Raw genomic sequence first — 12,743 nt, 5'->3', positions numbered from 1 at the left:
CAAAAGTAAAAAGTGAAGAATGTCCAAAAAGAAATACAGTCAAAAGTCGTTAATCCGGACTCGTCGGGACTTCGGCGATTCCGGATTATCGATTTTTCCGGATTATAGATGATCAGTTTAAATCTCGTAAGATGGCATGCAGAAATTATAAAATTAAAAATATGAAACCGTAATTTATGAAATAAAGAACAATTATGATCTAAAGGGTATCAAAATTTGCAAAAAGAAAAAGCTTAATACTTATTTGTTTACTTTATTAAACATTTCTTTCAATGTAAGTTGTTTAAGTTTTGCTTCGTTTCATGTGATAATACTTTCTCTTTAATTCTATTAAACAGACATAATTTCTTGTTCAGTTACAAAGTTCCGCCGTTCAAGTCCTATAATTGCTGTGTCAAGAATACCGACTAATTTGTCAATCGAAATTTTTTTGTTTTCAATAACCTCTGTCACTTTTCTTCGCTATCGGAAGCGAATTATAATGACGAGGAACTTGTTTTAAATCATATCAAAGACGAAGCATATCGAGATGAAATACTACATTTGGTAAGGAATTATAAGCCAAATAAAATAAAAACATCTGCGCTGAAGATAAGGATAGTGCTGACAAATCAACTTCCAATTCATTACGCGCCCGCCGCCGAGCAGCGTGAAATTGATAAACAGATTTCGGATTTCAAAACATACTTTCGCTTTAGATCCTTTACATATTAACAAATATATATCGGAAATTCTATTTGATATAATCCAAAGTTTAAGCTTACTTTTATAAAATTGCTCTTACAGTCTGCAAAAAATAATAAGCCGGATGCAATTCGAAAATTAAGGAACAACGCAATCATCAACATTAACTGAAATAGATAATTATTTAGCTTATACGTCCATTATACATAAAATGCGCGCGCGAAAACGTATTCTGCACTTGCGCACACTCATATGCGCAGTCGTAAAAGGTCTTACGCGCACGCGTGAACGCCTCTGCGCATGTGTCAACGCGGCGCATGCGCAGAAAGTTTTTAGTTTTGATGTCCGGATTATAGATCATTCCGAATTATGGGTGTCCGAATTAACGACTTTTGACTGTACCAATAAAGTGGTACCCTTATAAATTAGCATTTAAGAATTAAAGTTAAAAAATTTGTTTAAATTTAAATTTCATTCCTTGCAGCAATGGCGCAAAGAATTATTTATTTAATTAAATTCAATTTATTCTTGGGAAATATAATCATATATTAAAAGTTATTTGCAGCAGGTGATTTAACTAAGCATAGTTTTAATGAAAACAAAAGTTCAGTAGCTGTAATTTTTATACTTTTGTATTAATGAAGCAGAAGCTAAAATCTGCATGGAGTGCTAATGATAGAAATTGTACACCTCAAGTGATATCAAACATGCTTTGATCTAAATGCATTTCTTATTTGTTAGATTATGATGAAGGAATGGAGAGGGATTTTACAGTTTGCCAAATGCTAGATTATAAAAATCATTAATTTCCTTCATGAAAAAGGAATTATTTATGGTGAAAGACTGTTCAAATAACTTCAAAATGAAATTATGTTTAGCACAATGGCAAAATCGCACTGTAACCAACTGTCAGCCAAAAAGAAGAAAGGACTAGAAAATTAAAATTATTCAAAAATTCAAAATTATTTCTATCATCCTGTTATAATGAGTGACAGGACTTGAATGAAGTTCAGTAATTACACAATTATTCAAGGACAGTTATGTTTTTGAGCAGCAGTGTATCTTGAATGTATCTTTCTGGTTCTAATTACTATTTCAAGCTACATTTCACTACAACATTTATGTTTGGTAACATCTGTTGTCTCATTGAGGAAAAGTTCTGGAATTTCTAATTTTCATTAAGAATAGACCTAAAAATAATACTTTTCCACTGTATCAGAATAACATGTAAATAAATTCACAGTGCTCCTGCCAGGGGCATAGCTAGAGGGGGGCAAGAGGGAGCATCTGTTCCCGGGCACAGAATCCAAGGGGTGCCAAACTGATGTTACGACATTTTAGAATTAAGTGTTTTCCATCCTTGGCAAGCAATAGGGGGTGCGAAATCTTCAGTTGTCCCTGGGCGCTGAAAACCTTAGCTACGACTCTGGCTCCTGCATAGTGAAGAAATAAATTTAGGATAACAAAACTGTGTAAAAAATCAGGTAGTAAAGATTCTATATAATTAGGATAAGGGGACTCAAACTGAAACAAACTATAGTAATTCTATAAACAGATATTTTTAAAATGTTTTTAAAAAAACTTTTCATTTTTATTTTAAGTCAAATTCTGAAATATTTTCTTCTGAAGTATTTACATTTCTTGATAGAAACATTTATCATGTTTATGCATTTTTTTAACTTTGATTTTCATTCATAAAAATTTTTGAGCCTATTGAAAGTCAATCTAAATCTAATGATTTTTTTTTTTTTTAATGACCAGAAATGCACAAAAATATAAGATCATAATAGATCATCATCTCCCAAGTTGAGCACACATTTTTTGCATTCGCATCTATATAGTTAATAATATATCTTAATTCATAGGATTTAAAATATGCATAACTGGTCATTTTCATAAACATTTGTATAATTAATAAAAAGTATTTCTTATGCTATAAATCACAAAGCTCATCACTGAATTATCATTTGCAGACCATTGGAATTAACAGATTGCAGTTTTAAAAATGAGTTTCTTTCTCTTTGTTTGTTTTCTTGGCTGTACTAAATCAAACACAAAATATGAATTTCTACAATTATTTGCCATAACTGCAGTTTACAGTAAACACTGGCTTAAAATCAAAGACCTGTGATTTGTTATGTTGTTGACTAATGCTCACTTGTCTGACCTATAGTCAGGCCAAGCCTACAAAATTCCAAATTATCTTGGCAAGGAGCGCAAGATACACCTTTCCTTGGCAACAGCCTTGAGCACGCACCTTACTGGTGACAGTGCGATTTAGCTCAGTTCCACCTTCAATTTTGATGGAGAGCCTCCCTGGGGGGAACGGGTCCAAGGCTCACCCACCTCTCTTCTCCTACCACCAACCTCTCGAGAGGACTTCCGGCTTGCCACATATTTAGAGTGCCTCCATGCCACGCAGACACTATACATTTACTAACATCGATGCCTTCTCCGGGATTTGAACTCAGGCCCTTTGCCACATCAGTCAGTAATACTAATCATTATACTGGTTGAGTGGCATGATTTGTTATAAAATCTGCTATAGCTCTAGTAATCTAGTAGATGCAGATAATGGCAAATTAGCTCCCAAAATTTTTATTTTATGTGTGTTTTAGTTTTTATATTCTTTGCTTAAATCTATAGTAATCAAATTTCATATTAAAACATATAAATTAACATGAAAAGTCTTAATTTTCTTGATTCTATAGTGCAATGGCTGAAAATCGTATGGAATTATTCATTGAAACTCTAACTGGGACTGCATTTGAACTCAGTTGTTCTCCACTAGAAACAATTGTATCAATTAAAGCTAAAATTCAGTATTCAGAAGGTGAGTATCTTCATATTCTTTCTCATTTCAAAAAGTATTTGCATAGAAAATTAGAATCAGAATGAATCACAAAATTAGAATTTATTTGATATAAACTTTAAATGGACTTACTAAATTGAATCCCTGTTTGCTTACTTAAAACTGAGAAACTTAGCAATCAATAATTTTATGAGGAAATAATTGCTGTTAAAATTAGGATTTGAAAGTATACTTGTTCCTTCAAAATGAATATGTTGCATCTTAGTCTATATTTTTAAAGTACTTATTAAAATCACTTCTTTTTCAAACACATTTGAATTTATTCAGCAGCTGAGTTAAACAGATGGCAATTTGTGTATTCAAACAGTGATATCAGTAAATGTTTCGAATAACTAACAATTAATTCATTAATTAATTTTAAAGTAATGATAAATAAAAAAATTAACACTAAAATCAACTATTTATGAAACTTTAAAATTCATTTTTTAAAATTTTTATAAAATTTATATTATTTTCCTCAATATTGTTGTGAATTGATAAATATTCTAAAATGAATCCTCATAACTTCATTCACTGATATCTGAAACATTAGCTATATTTTGCAATTCCTCTGAGGCTTCTATGTAAAAACAACATTTTTAAAAACAGTTTGCAAATGATTTTAAGAGGTCAAACCCTGCATTGACTATAATATACATAGCCTGTAGCAAAGGTATCGACTTTGAAAATGCCAGTTTTTCTTTCCTTTTTTCTGGGACAGCATATGTAAGCAAAATTTGATAATGGACCATTTATCAAAGTATCTGTATTGAATCTGTCACAAGTTTTCAGCACATGGCAGTTGGCTCCTTTGAGAACAATAATATTCTTACAGAAGAGTAGTTATTTGACTGAAAATATGTATAAGTGATCTTTTGTTCTCAAAACTGAAGTTGCAATAAAAGGGTACTTCTGTCACCATCTAAAGGGCTGTAACTAGGGTTGGAAAGTTTCTTCCCCGGCAGAAAAAAACATAGGAAAAATTAGTTGGAAGAAAAAGTTCTCTTCCACTAGAAATTAATTTTTTAACTTATTTATATTTTTAGATCTATATTTTATTCATGTGTGTGCTGCTGCATTATATATTTAAATATTTGCATTTTTTATACAACTAGCCTCATTTATATGCTTAGAATTACTTTTTTTAAGGGGGTTATTATATAGTTTTCTTCAGAAGGAAGATATGTATTTATTTTTTAATTTTTTGCTTTGAGATCTGTTTTCATATCTGTGAATTTAGATTCTGAAAATTAATTTCAGTTCACAACAGTAACAAAAATAGCAAAATAGAATAATTATTTTAGAAAGATTAGAAAATAAAATTAGGTACTTTAATGTTTTCCAGTTAGCTATGAAACTATCACCAATCAGCATGATTCAGGGCCAGTTATGGATAAACGTGACCTAATGACACACATATAATATCTGCACTTTCATTTATTCATTCTTGATAAGCCATGTTTTGTTTTTACAAACAAAGAGATAAGTTAATTGTTATTGCTGTATTTTTCCTTCCATTTGAAACAAAAACAAATTATTAAAATGTGAGACCTATTTACTGCAGAACAATTAGTGGATTAAGTTCAAGATTTTCAAAGTTAAGGAATCCTACCATCAAAAAAAACTGTGTATTAATGGATACGATATGGTCAGCTGAACGTGACTGACAAAGCAAATATAAACTGCAACAATTACCTACAGGAAGTTTGAACTTTATGGAAGTTCTGAACAGAGCTTTCAGTAAAACTGGAGAGTTTAGCAAAATAGTAGAAAGCAATGAAAGCATTTTTCTGAAATGCCAAAAATGAAACAGGTAGAATACAGATCATTTATTAAATCAAGAGGCATCCATTCCTTCACAACTCTGCAAGAATGATTGGTACAACTTTGTTTAGATCTTCACCATCTTTCGTGGTTCGATGGTAGCCATTTTTCATGTTGATGAGATAGTAGATAAATAATCAAAATTGAATTTTTTTTTAAAAAATTGTACGTCATCATAAAAATGATCTTTCAAAACAGAATGCTTTTTGCCATTACATATAGCTATTTATTTGAAAATGAATGAATTCAAAAGAGAAGAAAATTTGCTGTAATCCGGAGAAACATTAATCTCAGTTACATTACACAATTCATATGAAATTTCATAAATATCATTCTTTTCTACTATACAATATTTGATATATTGGAAACGAAGTCAGCATAAATTAAGATTTTGGAAATAGTATATTCTCAGCAAAGTTATCAAGTTTCTTCCATGGAGAAAAAACTGGGTATAAAAATTTTACTTTCCTTACTTATTTCATATTATTATGCTTATTTTTATTCATATATAATCTGACTATATTTATAATAATTTAAATATATTCATTATGTGAGTTTTTTTGGGGGGGGGGGAATTATTTAATTAATTAACACTTTGTCGCAAAAATAATAAAACTTTTATTTTTATTAAACAATTTTAATTAAATTAATAAATTTATCCCCCTTTAGCAGCTCAACAAATGCATTAAAGTTAATTTCTTCTGATTTTCCTTTTATTCAGATTTTTTTTCAAGTTTCTACTGTTGTAGAAGAAACCCATCTATGATTGTAACTATGGTTGTAAATCTTCTGGCAATATCACAAGAAAACTTATATGAGTCTTTTCCCTTTATTAAATCATGCCAACCAATGTAAAAGTGTCATATTTTGAATAAAAAAACAATATCCTTATCTTTTATTTTATAAACTCTTATAATTTAATTACCAGATTGTGTATATTGGATTTGTCTGATAAAATAAATTTTTTCTGCTTTTTTTATTAATAGTTAAATGCATTGTTATATAGGCAAATACACTGGTTTCCAGATATTAAGGAAAAATCACAAAAATAACAATAACTCATTCAAAAATAAGAAAATCCATGTAAAATTTGAATGTGTTGTCAAGTAAGTGTAGCTGAGTAAAACTGAAGTATGCAAATTAGTAGCGCTGCAATTGGCATATGTCATTTGCTTAGAGAATGCATGTTTGAGAGCAAGCCTGCAAATTTCGTTGTGATACTGAGGTAAGAAATCTGGGATAGCCAATTCATAACAATGACCTCCAGACATCATTTGCTTGAAGAACTGCGATGAAGAGCTACTGGGAGACTAGAGGCAGAACAACATCATACAAAATTGGCCAGATGGCTAAATGCGAGTCCTTTGGCAACAATTTCTAAACCACAGATTCGATCCCCAGGAGTTCAGTCAAGGATGGGGTACAGCTACAAGTGCTGATGACTAATATTTGTTGTTATGTGCATGAAGGAATAGAACCACACTCAGATCTGCAACTCAACTTAGATCCTCCCTTGTTGCTGCTACCGGAAGGTTGGTGTCAACTTCAACCATGCATAGAAGGCTTTATGAACGAGGTCTGTATGTAAGATGACCAGCCATTTGCTTACCTTCTCATCATGTCATAAAATGAAACATTTGAGGTGTGCACATCACTGGAGGTGTCTACTGGACAGCTGATCAATGAACGACTCCTCTCTTTACAGACGAGTCCAGGTTTAGCCTCTAAAGTGATAGTTGGCATTATTTGGTTTGGAGAGAACTTGGAATGTGTTATAATCCATCAAACATCCTTGAAAGAGATACATATGGAAGGGGCAGTGTCTGACCCTTGCCATAATCGCAACTGCTTTGAAAGAGCAATGGCTGTCATTTCTTACAGAATTGATAGACTACATAATTAACATCATCACACGTCACTGTATTTGCTGTATTGCTTCTAGGGCAGCTCATACTCCACATTGAAGGTAATTTTCCTATATCAAACTCTGACACATCCAATTTGTTCATTTTTATACATATGCTATAGTCTATATCACCATAATAGTCTGGTAATTTCTTTTCATGTTATTTTATACTTTATTATGTGATGTACACTGTGGGTCAGTTTTGTCAAATTCTACATACTACAACCTTTTGAGTAATTGTCATTTTTGTGATTTTTCCTTTATTAAGGATAATCAGTATACTAATTGGCTTATTTTCCTCGTAATTTATGACTTCTGTGTTTACACAAGCATGATTTATTCATTCGTGTTTAATTTATTTTAAATTTATTAATACCGTATAAATTTAAAATAAATATAAATATGTATTATTGAATCACAATATTCTACACTGTGTTTCAAATAACATAATAAGTAATCTATGCTGTTTGTCTCCTGAATGATACTTTCTTGACTGATGGTTAGTTAATTAATTCCAGCAGCATTTTTAAACAAATTTCCATCAACTTCATAAAGTTTTCATTTAGTTTCTATGCATATTATTGTACTACAAAGAGAAAATGTCTGGATACTTTGTGACCTTATAAGTACATTACAATATTATATCTGAAGTATTAATTAATTTATTTTTTATATATTTATTTTTATTCAGGTATTCCTGTTTCTCAGCAGCATTTAATATGGAAATCGCAAGAACTTAATGATGATCTTTGCTTACAAGACTATCGCATTACTGATGGTGCTACCCTGAAACTTGTTCTAGGTATGAGAGGTGGGCCGATAAATACCAGGCAAGGTATGGTTAACATTCTTTAATTGCTAGACAAAGTTTGAAATAAATTAACACAAGTTGCATCTCTTTCTGTATCCAGAAATAAAAATAATTCAAACAAATTAATTTAAGGAGTTACTGATTCTTTGTGTTAAAATGTTTTTATTCATTTGCAAAAAAACATTTCTTTCTACTTTTCTGTTATTTAATTAGGTAACAAATTTTCAATAAGGTATAAAAATAATTAATTAGAACAGTATTTATAGATACCTCATAATTTTTTTTCTTCATTATTTTGCAGTACTTGCTTACTTTGTTTTTTTCAATATATATTTGTTTAGTTTCAGATACTAAAAAATTGAAAGATCTGGCAGATTATGTTGAAAGGCGAAGGTATTTTTCTTACTTAATTTTTCTCACAAATTCTTTATATGCCTGTAGATATTCTAAAAAATGTACTTACATTATTGTAAATGTCGTGTCTAATTTCATTATGGACAAAATAAATTCTGTTTGTTTTATAGACAAATTCTGTTTTATAATCAAATTCTCTTTGGTTTGTATATTTTAATGTTCCTGTTTCATAAATTTCTTAGCATTTTGTTTTAAATTATATCGTATAGAATGTTGATATATATTGTAAGTCTAAAGCCTCTTTGCAGTTTTGCATAATTTCATAAATTGTGTTATATATATCTAGTGCAAGCTTAGAATTTCCATTAGCATATTACAGAGATCATATAATAAACAATATTATTACCTATGCCAGAAACATAACAAATGATAGTAAAGTTGAGGAAATAAAGTTTTTAAATTTTCTTGTGATATTAGCAAAAAAATTAAATTCAAAATATTTTTTAAATACTTGTAATCTGCTTCTTTATGGTTTAACATCAAAAGATTTTTATCTTTCACTTTTCCTTAATATTATTTTCTGTAATATTTCCAAATGAAAGTGGTAAATGCTGATACTCTATAATTGTCTATTCAGATGTATCTTTGTTATTTATTAATGTTTGGGTTTTTCATCCCCCTTTCTCCCTCCATTTTTGTCTGCTAGTATTTGTCTAAGTGCTCTTTTTTTTTACTTGAAAACTATCTGATGCTAGAGGATATAGGAAGAATCATTTATAAAAAATGCGAAACATACTTTGTGTATTTATAGACAATAATCTTGTATAAATTCCAATAATTTTCCTTATTTATTTTCTGACTTTGTCTGTAGTCAAAATGAATTACTCATTAATTTTTAGTGAAACAAGTGGATCTAATGGAAGACCTTTTACTGTGTTGGTATTTCATGATGGTGATAAAGTTCATATGTATACCTTAGTTGAACAAGGTGAATGTTCTGTTTCACCTCTTTCTGGAACAATCAGGTAAGTATAGAATATTTATATTTATTAATCTAAAGAGTAAATTTATGTCTTTTTTTATGGTGCCCATTAAAAGTTATTGTGTAAAATAAACTTTTAAGAATTTCACTAAGAATTTTTTAAAAAAACTTAAGTGTATGAAGCATCTTGAGAATTATAAAGGCAACATAATTGTTTATGTAATTGTAAATGAATGTATATGTAAAAAATATTATAACACATATTTTACATCAAATTTTTATAATTAAAGTGTTTCCAATTTAAAATTAAATTTTGAATAATTATAGTTTTACATGAAGCTTTTCTTTATAAAAGTGTGATGAAATGAAAAATTCAAATTCCCAGCAAATTTAAGCTAATATTTTGTACCCTTTTTTGATTTAAAATAAGCATCAGTAATGATTTTAATGAATCTTGTTATAATTTTAGTTTACCAATATTTTTTTTATATGCATTTCATTAAGCATGCATTTTCATGCCAATTTATACAAATAGAGAATGTTAATTTAATTACCCTCATTAGCTAATTAGTTGCAATAGTGTGCCAATAAATTGCTAATGCACATATCATTTTCAGAGCCAATCTCGCATATAATTTTCAGAGCAGGTCTCTTTGCTCCTTACTTGTTGTCCATTATAGAAAATTGCCGTAATTTAAATATATATACGGTGAAATATGTTTAATGCGAAAATGCTTAAGATGAAATATCGGTTAACGCGAAATAATATAACGTCCTGACAAACTGCTAAATATTTTCCTGCATTTTGTTTCTCTTAACACGAAAAAATATTGCTTAACACAGAAAACACCGAGCTCGCAGCCGAGATTTAAGAGGGGTGTGAAATAAAAGAGAGGTTGTTTTACATGTTTCATAGAAAGGAGGTTAACTTGTATTTGAAATACCCTCAGAATAGCCTGTGATACGAGCCAGTTTTATTTTCCTAAGCTACTTTCACGTTCCACCCCCTACAAACGCCACATAAACAACTCATCTCTCATCAGTTGGCTTTGGAATTCAGTGGCGAGTATATCGCAGTGTGAGTAAAAATCTGTGAGTTTGGTTCATATGTTTCACTTTGCATGTCTCTGTCTCTTTACATGTTATTGTACTCTGCATGGAATTCAGTGACTCCAAGGACGAATGAAATTGGTTTCATCATGCACGATTCTCAAAATTAATCATATTCTTTGGCGCCAAAAGAAATGGAGAAGGAGGATATTGAAACAGAGCCGACACTTAATGAAATGTTTGAGAAAGTTTCTGTATTATTTGGACTGTCCTACTGTATTATCGGATGAATTCGTTGCAGTAGTTGATGATAATGTGTGTACAGCCTCAATTATGGCAGACAGAGACATTTTGGCGTTTGTTCAAAATTAAAAAAATATCATTGATGCTGATCCCAATGATGAAATTGAAATGAATGATGCAGCTCCTACTCCCACGTCATCTGAAATGAGGAACATCATAAAAAGTATGTGCAGTTATTTAGACGCATATTCCAATGCTGAAATGAATAACAAAATGGATGCCATTGAACAATTTGATGCTAAAAAAGACAATGCAAAAAAAAATATCAGATTATTTTCCAAAAAATAAATGTTTTTTTTTTTTAAAAAACTTTAAAATTTTGTATTAAATTTCATCAAGTTTTTGTGGATGTTTTTGTTTCATTGATTTTTATTAAATACAGGCACATATACATATCTATGTAAATAAAATGTACTTAAATAAACTTAATTTTGTTGATTTTTTTTTTTTTTTCAATATCTTTTAACAAGAAAAATATTTCAGTCCCCTCAGTTTCGTGTTAAACAATTTTCATTATATATATATATATATATATATATATATAAAATATTGTATGATCTTAAATTCATTTAGTGCGAAAACAAGTTATTACTACTTGTGCAATTGCTGATCTAGAAAGTCTATGCTATTTTGTGAACTAATAATTCACAAAATAGCATAGACTTTCTAGATCTTCAAATCATTAACTACAAAAAAATTTTACTTTTTAAATTGCAGCAATTGCACAAGTAGTAATAACTTGTTATCGCACTAAAGGAATTTAAGATCATATAACATTTGATATGCTAAATAGCAGCTATTAGCGCTATTTATCTCTTGCCTAATGTACCCACTTTATATATATAAAATAAGTTTTTTTTAATTTAAAACTCATAAAATAATTAAAAAACTTAATTTATCATATAGTTCAATCAGAAGAAGAATTAAATAATTTTCCGTACAGTTTTATATCACAAATAATAAAAGTTTGGGCTTCTAAGTAACAAAATCCAATAATTGAATTGCATTGTCAGAAGTATCAGCCAAAATCTCTATAAATTTATCAAAGGTGGAGTGGAGCATTTTAGCACCAGCTGACAAAGCAAATGGATCTCTGAAAATGCAAAAACTCCTACTTTTATGTGGGTTTAACTGTCATTCCAACATGTCAGGCTAAAAATATTCTATCTCATTTTTAATAACTTTTAATGATTCTTGTCCACAGTATTGTAATTCTTGAAAACAGAAGTAATGTATATCTTTATTTTTATATTTTTTATTTCTGTTTAGTGAAACGTCTTCGGTAGCATCCATAAAACAGGTAGAAGAACTTGATGAAGAAATAATTAGAGAAAATGAAATTACCAAGGAAAAAATTGCTCTACTTCAGGAACAGATAAAAGCTCTGAATATAAATAGAGTAATGTATATGATGTTCAATGAACAATTTTTGTCTTTGCTATTTTTTTAAAATGAAAAAAAATATTAATACTTTTCTTATCTCTTAAAAGAAAGATAAATAAATAAATAAATAAAATTTCTTTTTATTCCAAAGCATATTTGTTAAGAGTTTAAACAGCAAAAAAATGTTTCTTGATTGCTTGATAAAAATTTCTCTCACTTCCTTTAATAAAAAACCATTTTGTTGTTGTTGTTATATATATAGACATAATTTATTATGTTATGAAATCTGAAATAAATAAAATTATTTACCAGCATAAGCAATAATTCTTACTATTTTTTCATTAAAATGCTCCTGCACAGATTTTTCTATTTACCATGAAATAAATTGAGAAATCAAATAGACATTTTTTTGTGCTTCAGTTTAATAAGCTTTTAAAAATTTTTTTAACATAAATAGGCATTAATTACAGAAAAATGTGGGAAGTTTCTGGATGCCGGATCCAGAAAAATTCCAGATTGTTGAGCATATAAAAGATACAATTCGTGGCAGAAAAGCCAACTGAATGGAAGGAGATTCCAGTGAATCATGCATGTT

The 12,743-nt window shown here is 29.4% G+C and overlaps 1 protein-coding gene across 4 annotated transcripts in view; it reads left to right on the top strand.

The window, feature by feature from the left end:
* Positions 1–12,743, top strand: part of LOC118185726 (AN1-type zinc finger protein 4-like) — an 85,546-nt gene that overhangs the window by 46,389 nt on the left and 26,414 nt on the right. For all 4 annotated transcript variants that reach the window (XM_035355631.2, XM_085806670.1, XM_035355630.2 and 1 more), the window contains exons 3-7: positions 3,396–3,517; positions 7,957–8,100; positions 8,418–8,469; positions 9,330–9,455; positions 12,035–12,164. In XM_035355631.2, the coding sequence (XP_035211522.2) occupies positions 3,400–3,517; positions 7,957–8,100; positions 8,418–8,469; positions 9,330–9,455; positions 12,035–12,164 (570 nt within the window). In that variant the 5' untranslated portion in view covers positions 3,396–3,399. The remainder of the gene's footprint in view (positions 1–3,395; positions 3,518–7,956; positions 8,101–8,417; positions 8,470–9,329; positions 9,456–12,034; positions 12,165–12,743) is intronic.

The sequence above is a fragment of the Stegodyphus dumicola genome, chromosome 1, assembly GCF_044657685.1.
Source record: "Stegodyphus dumicola isolate Sdum_Otavi_A_Nest chromosome 1, ASM4465768v1".
NCBI lineage: Eukaryota > Metazoa > Arthropoda > Arachnida > Araneae > Eresidae > Stegodyphus > Stegodyphus dumicola.
The sequence above is the reverse complement of the archived record's forward strand: the minus strand, read 5'-3'. Positions and strand labels throughout refer to the sequence as shown.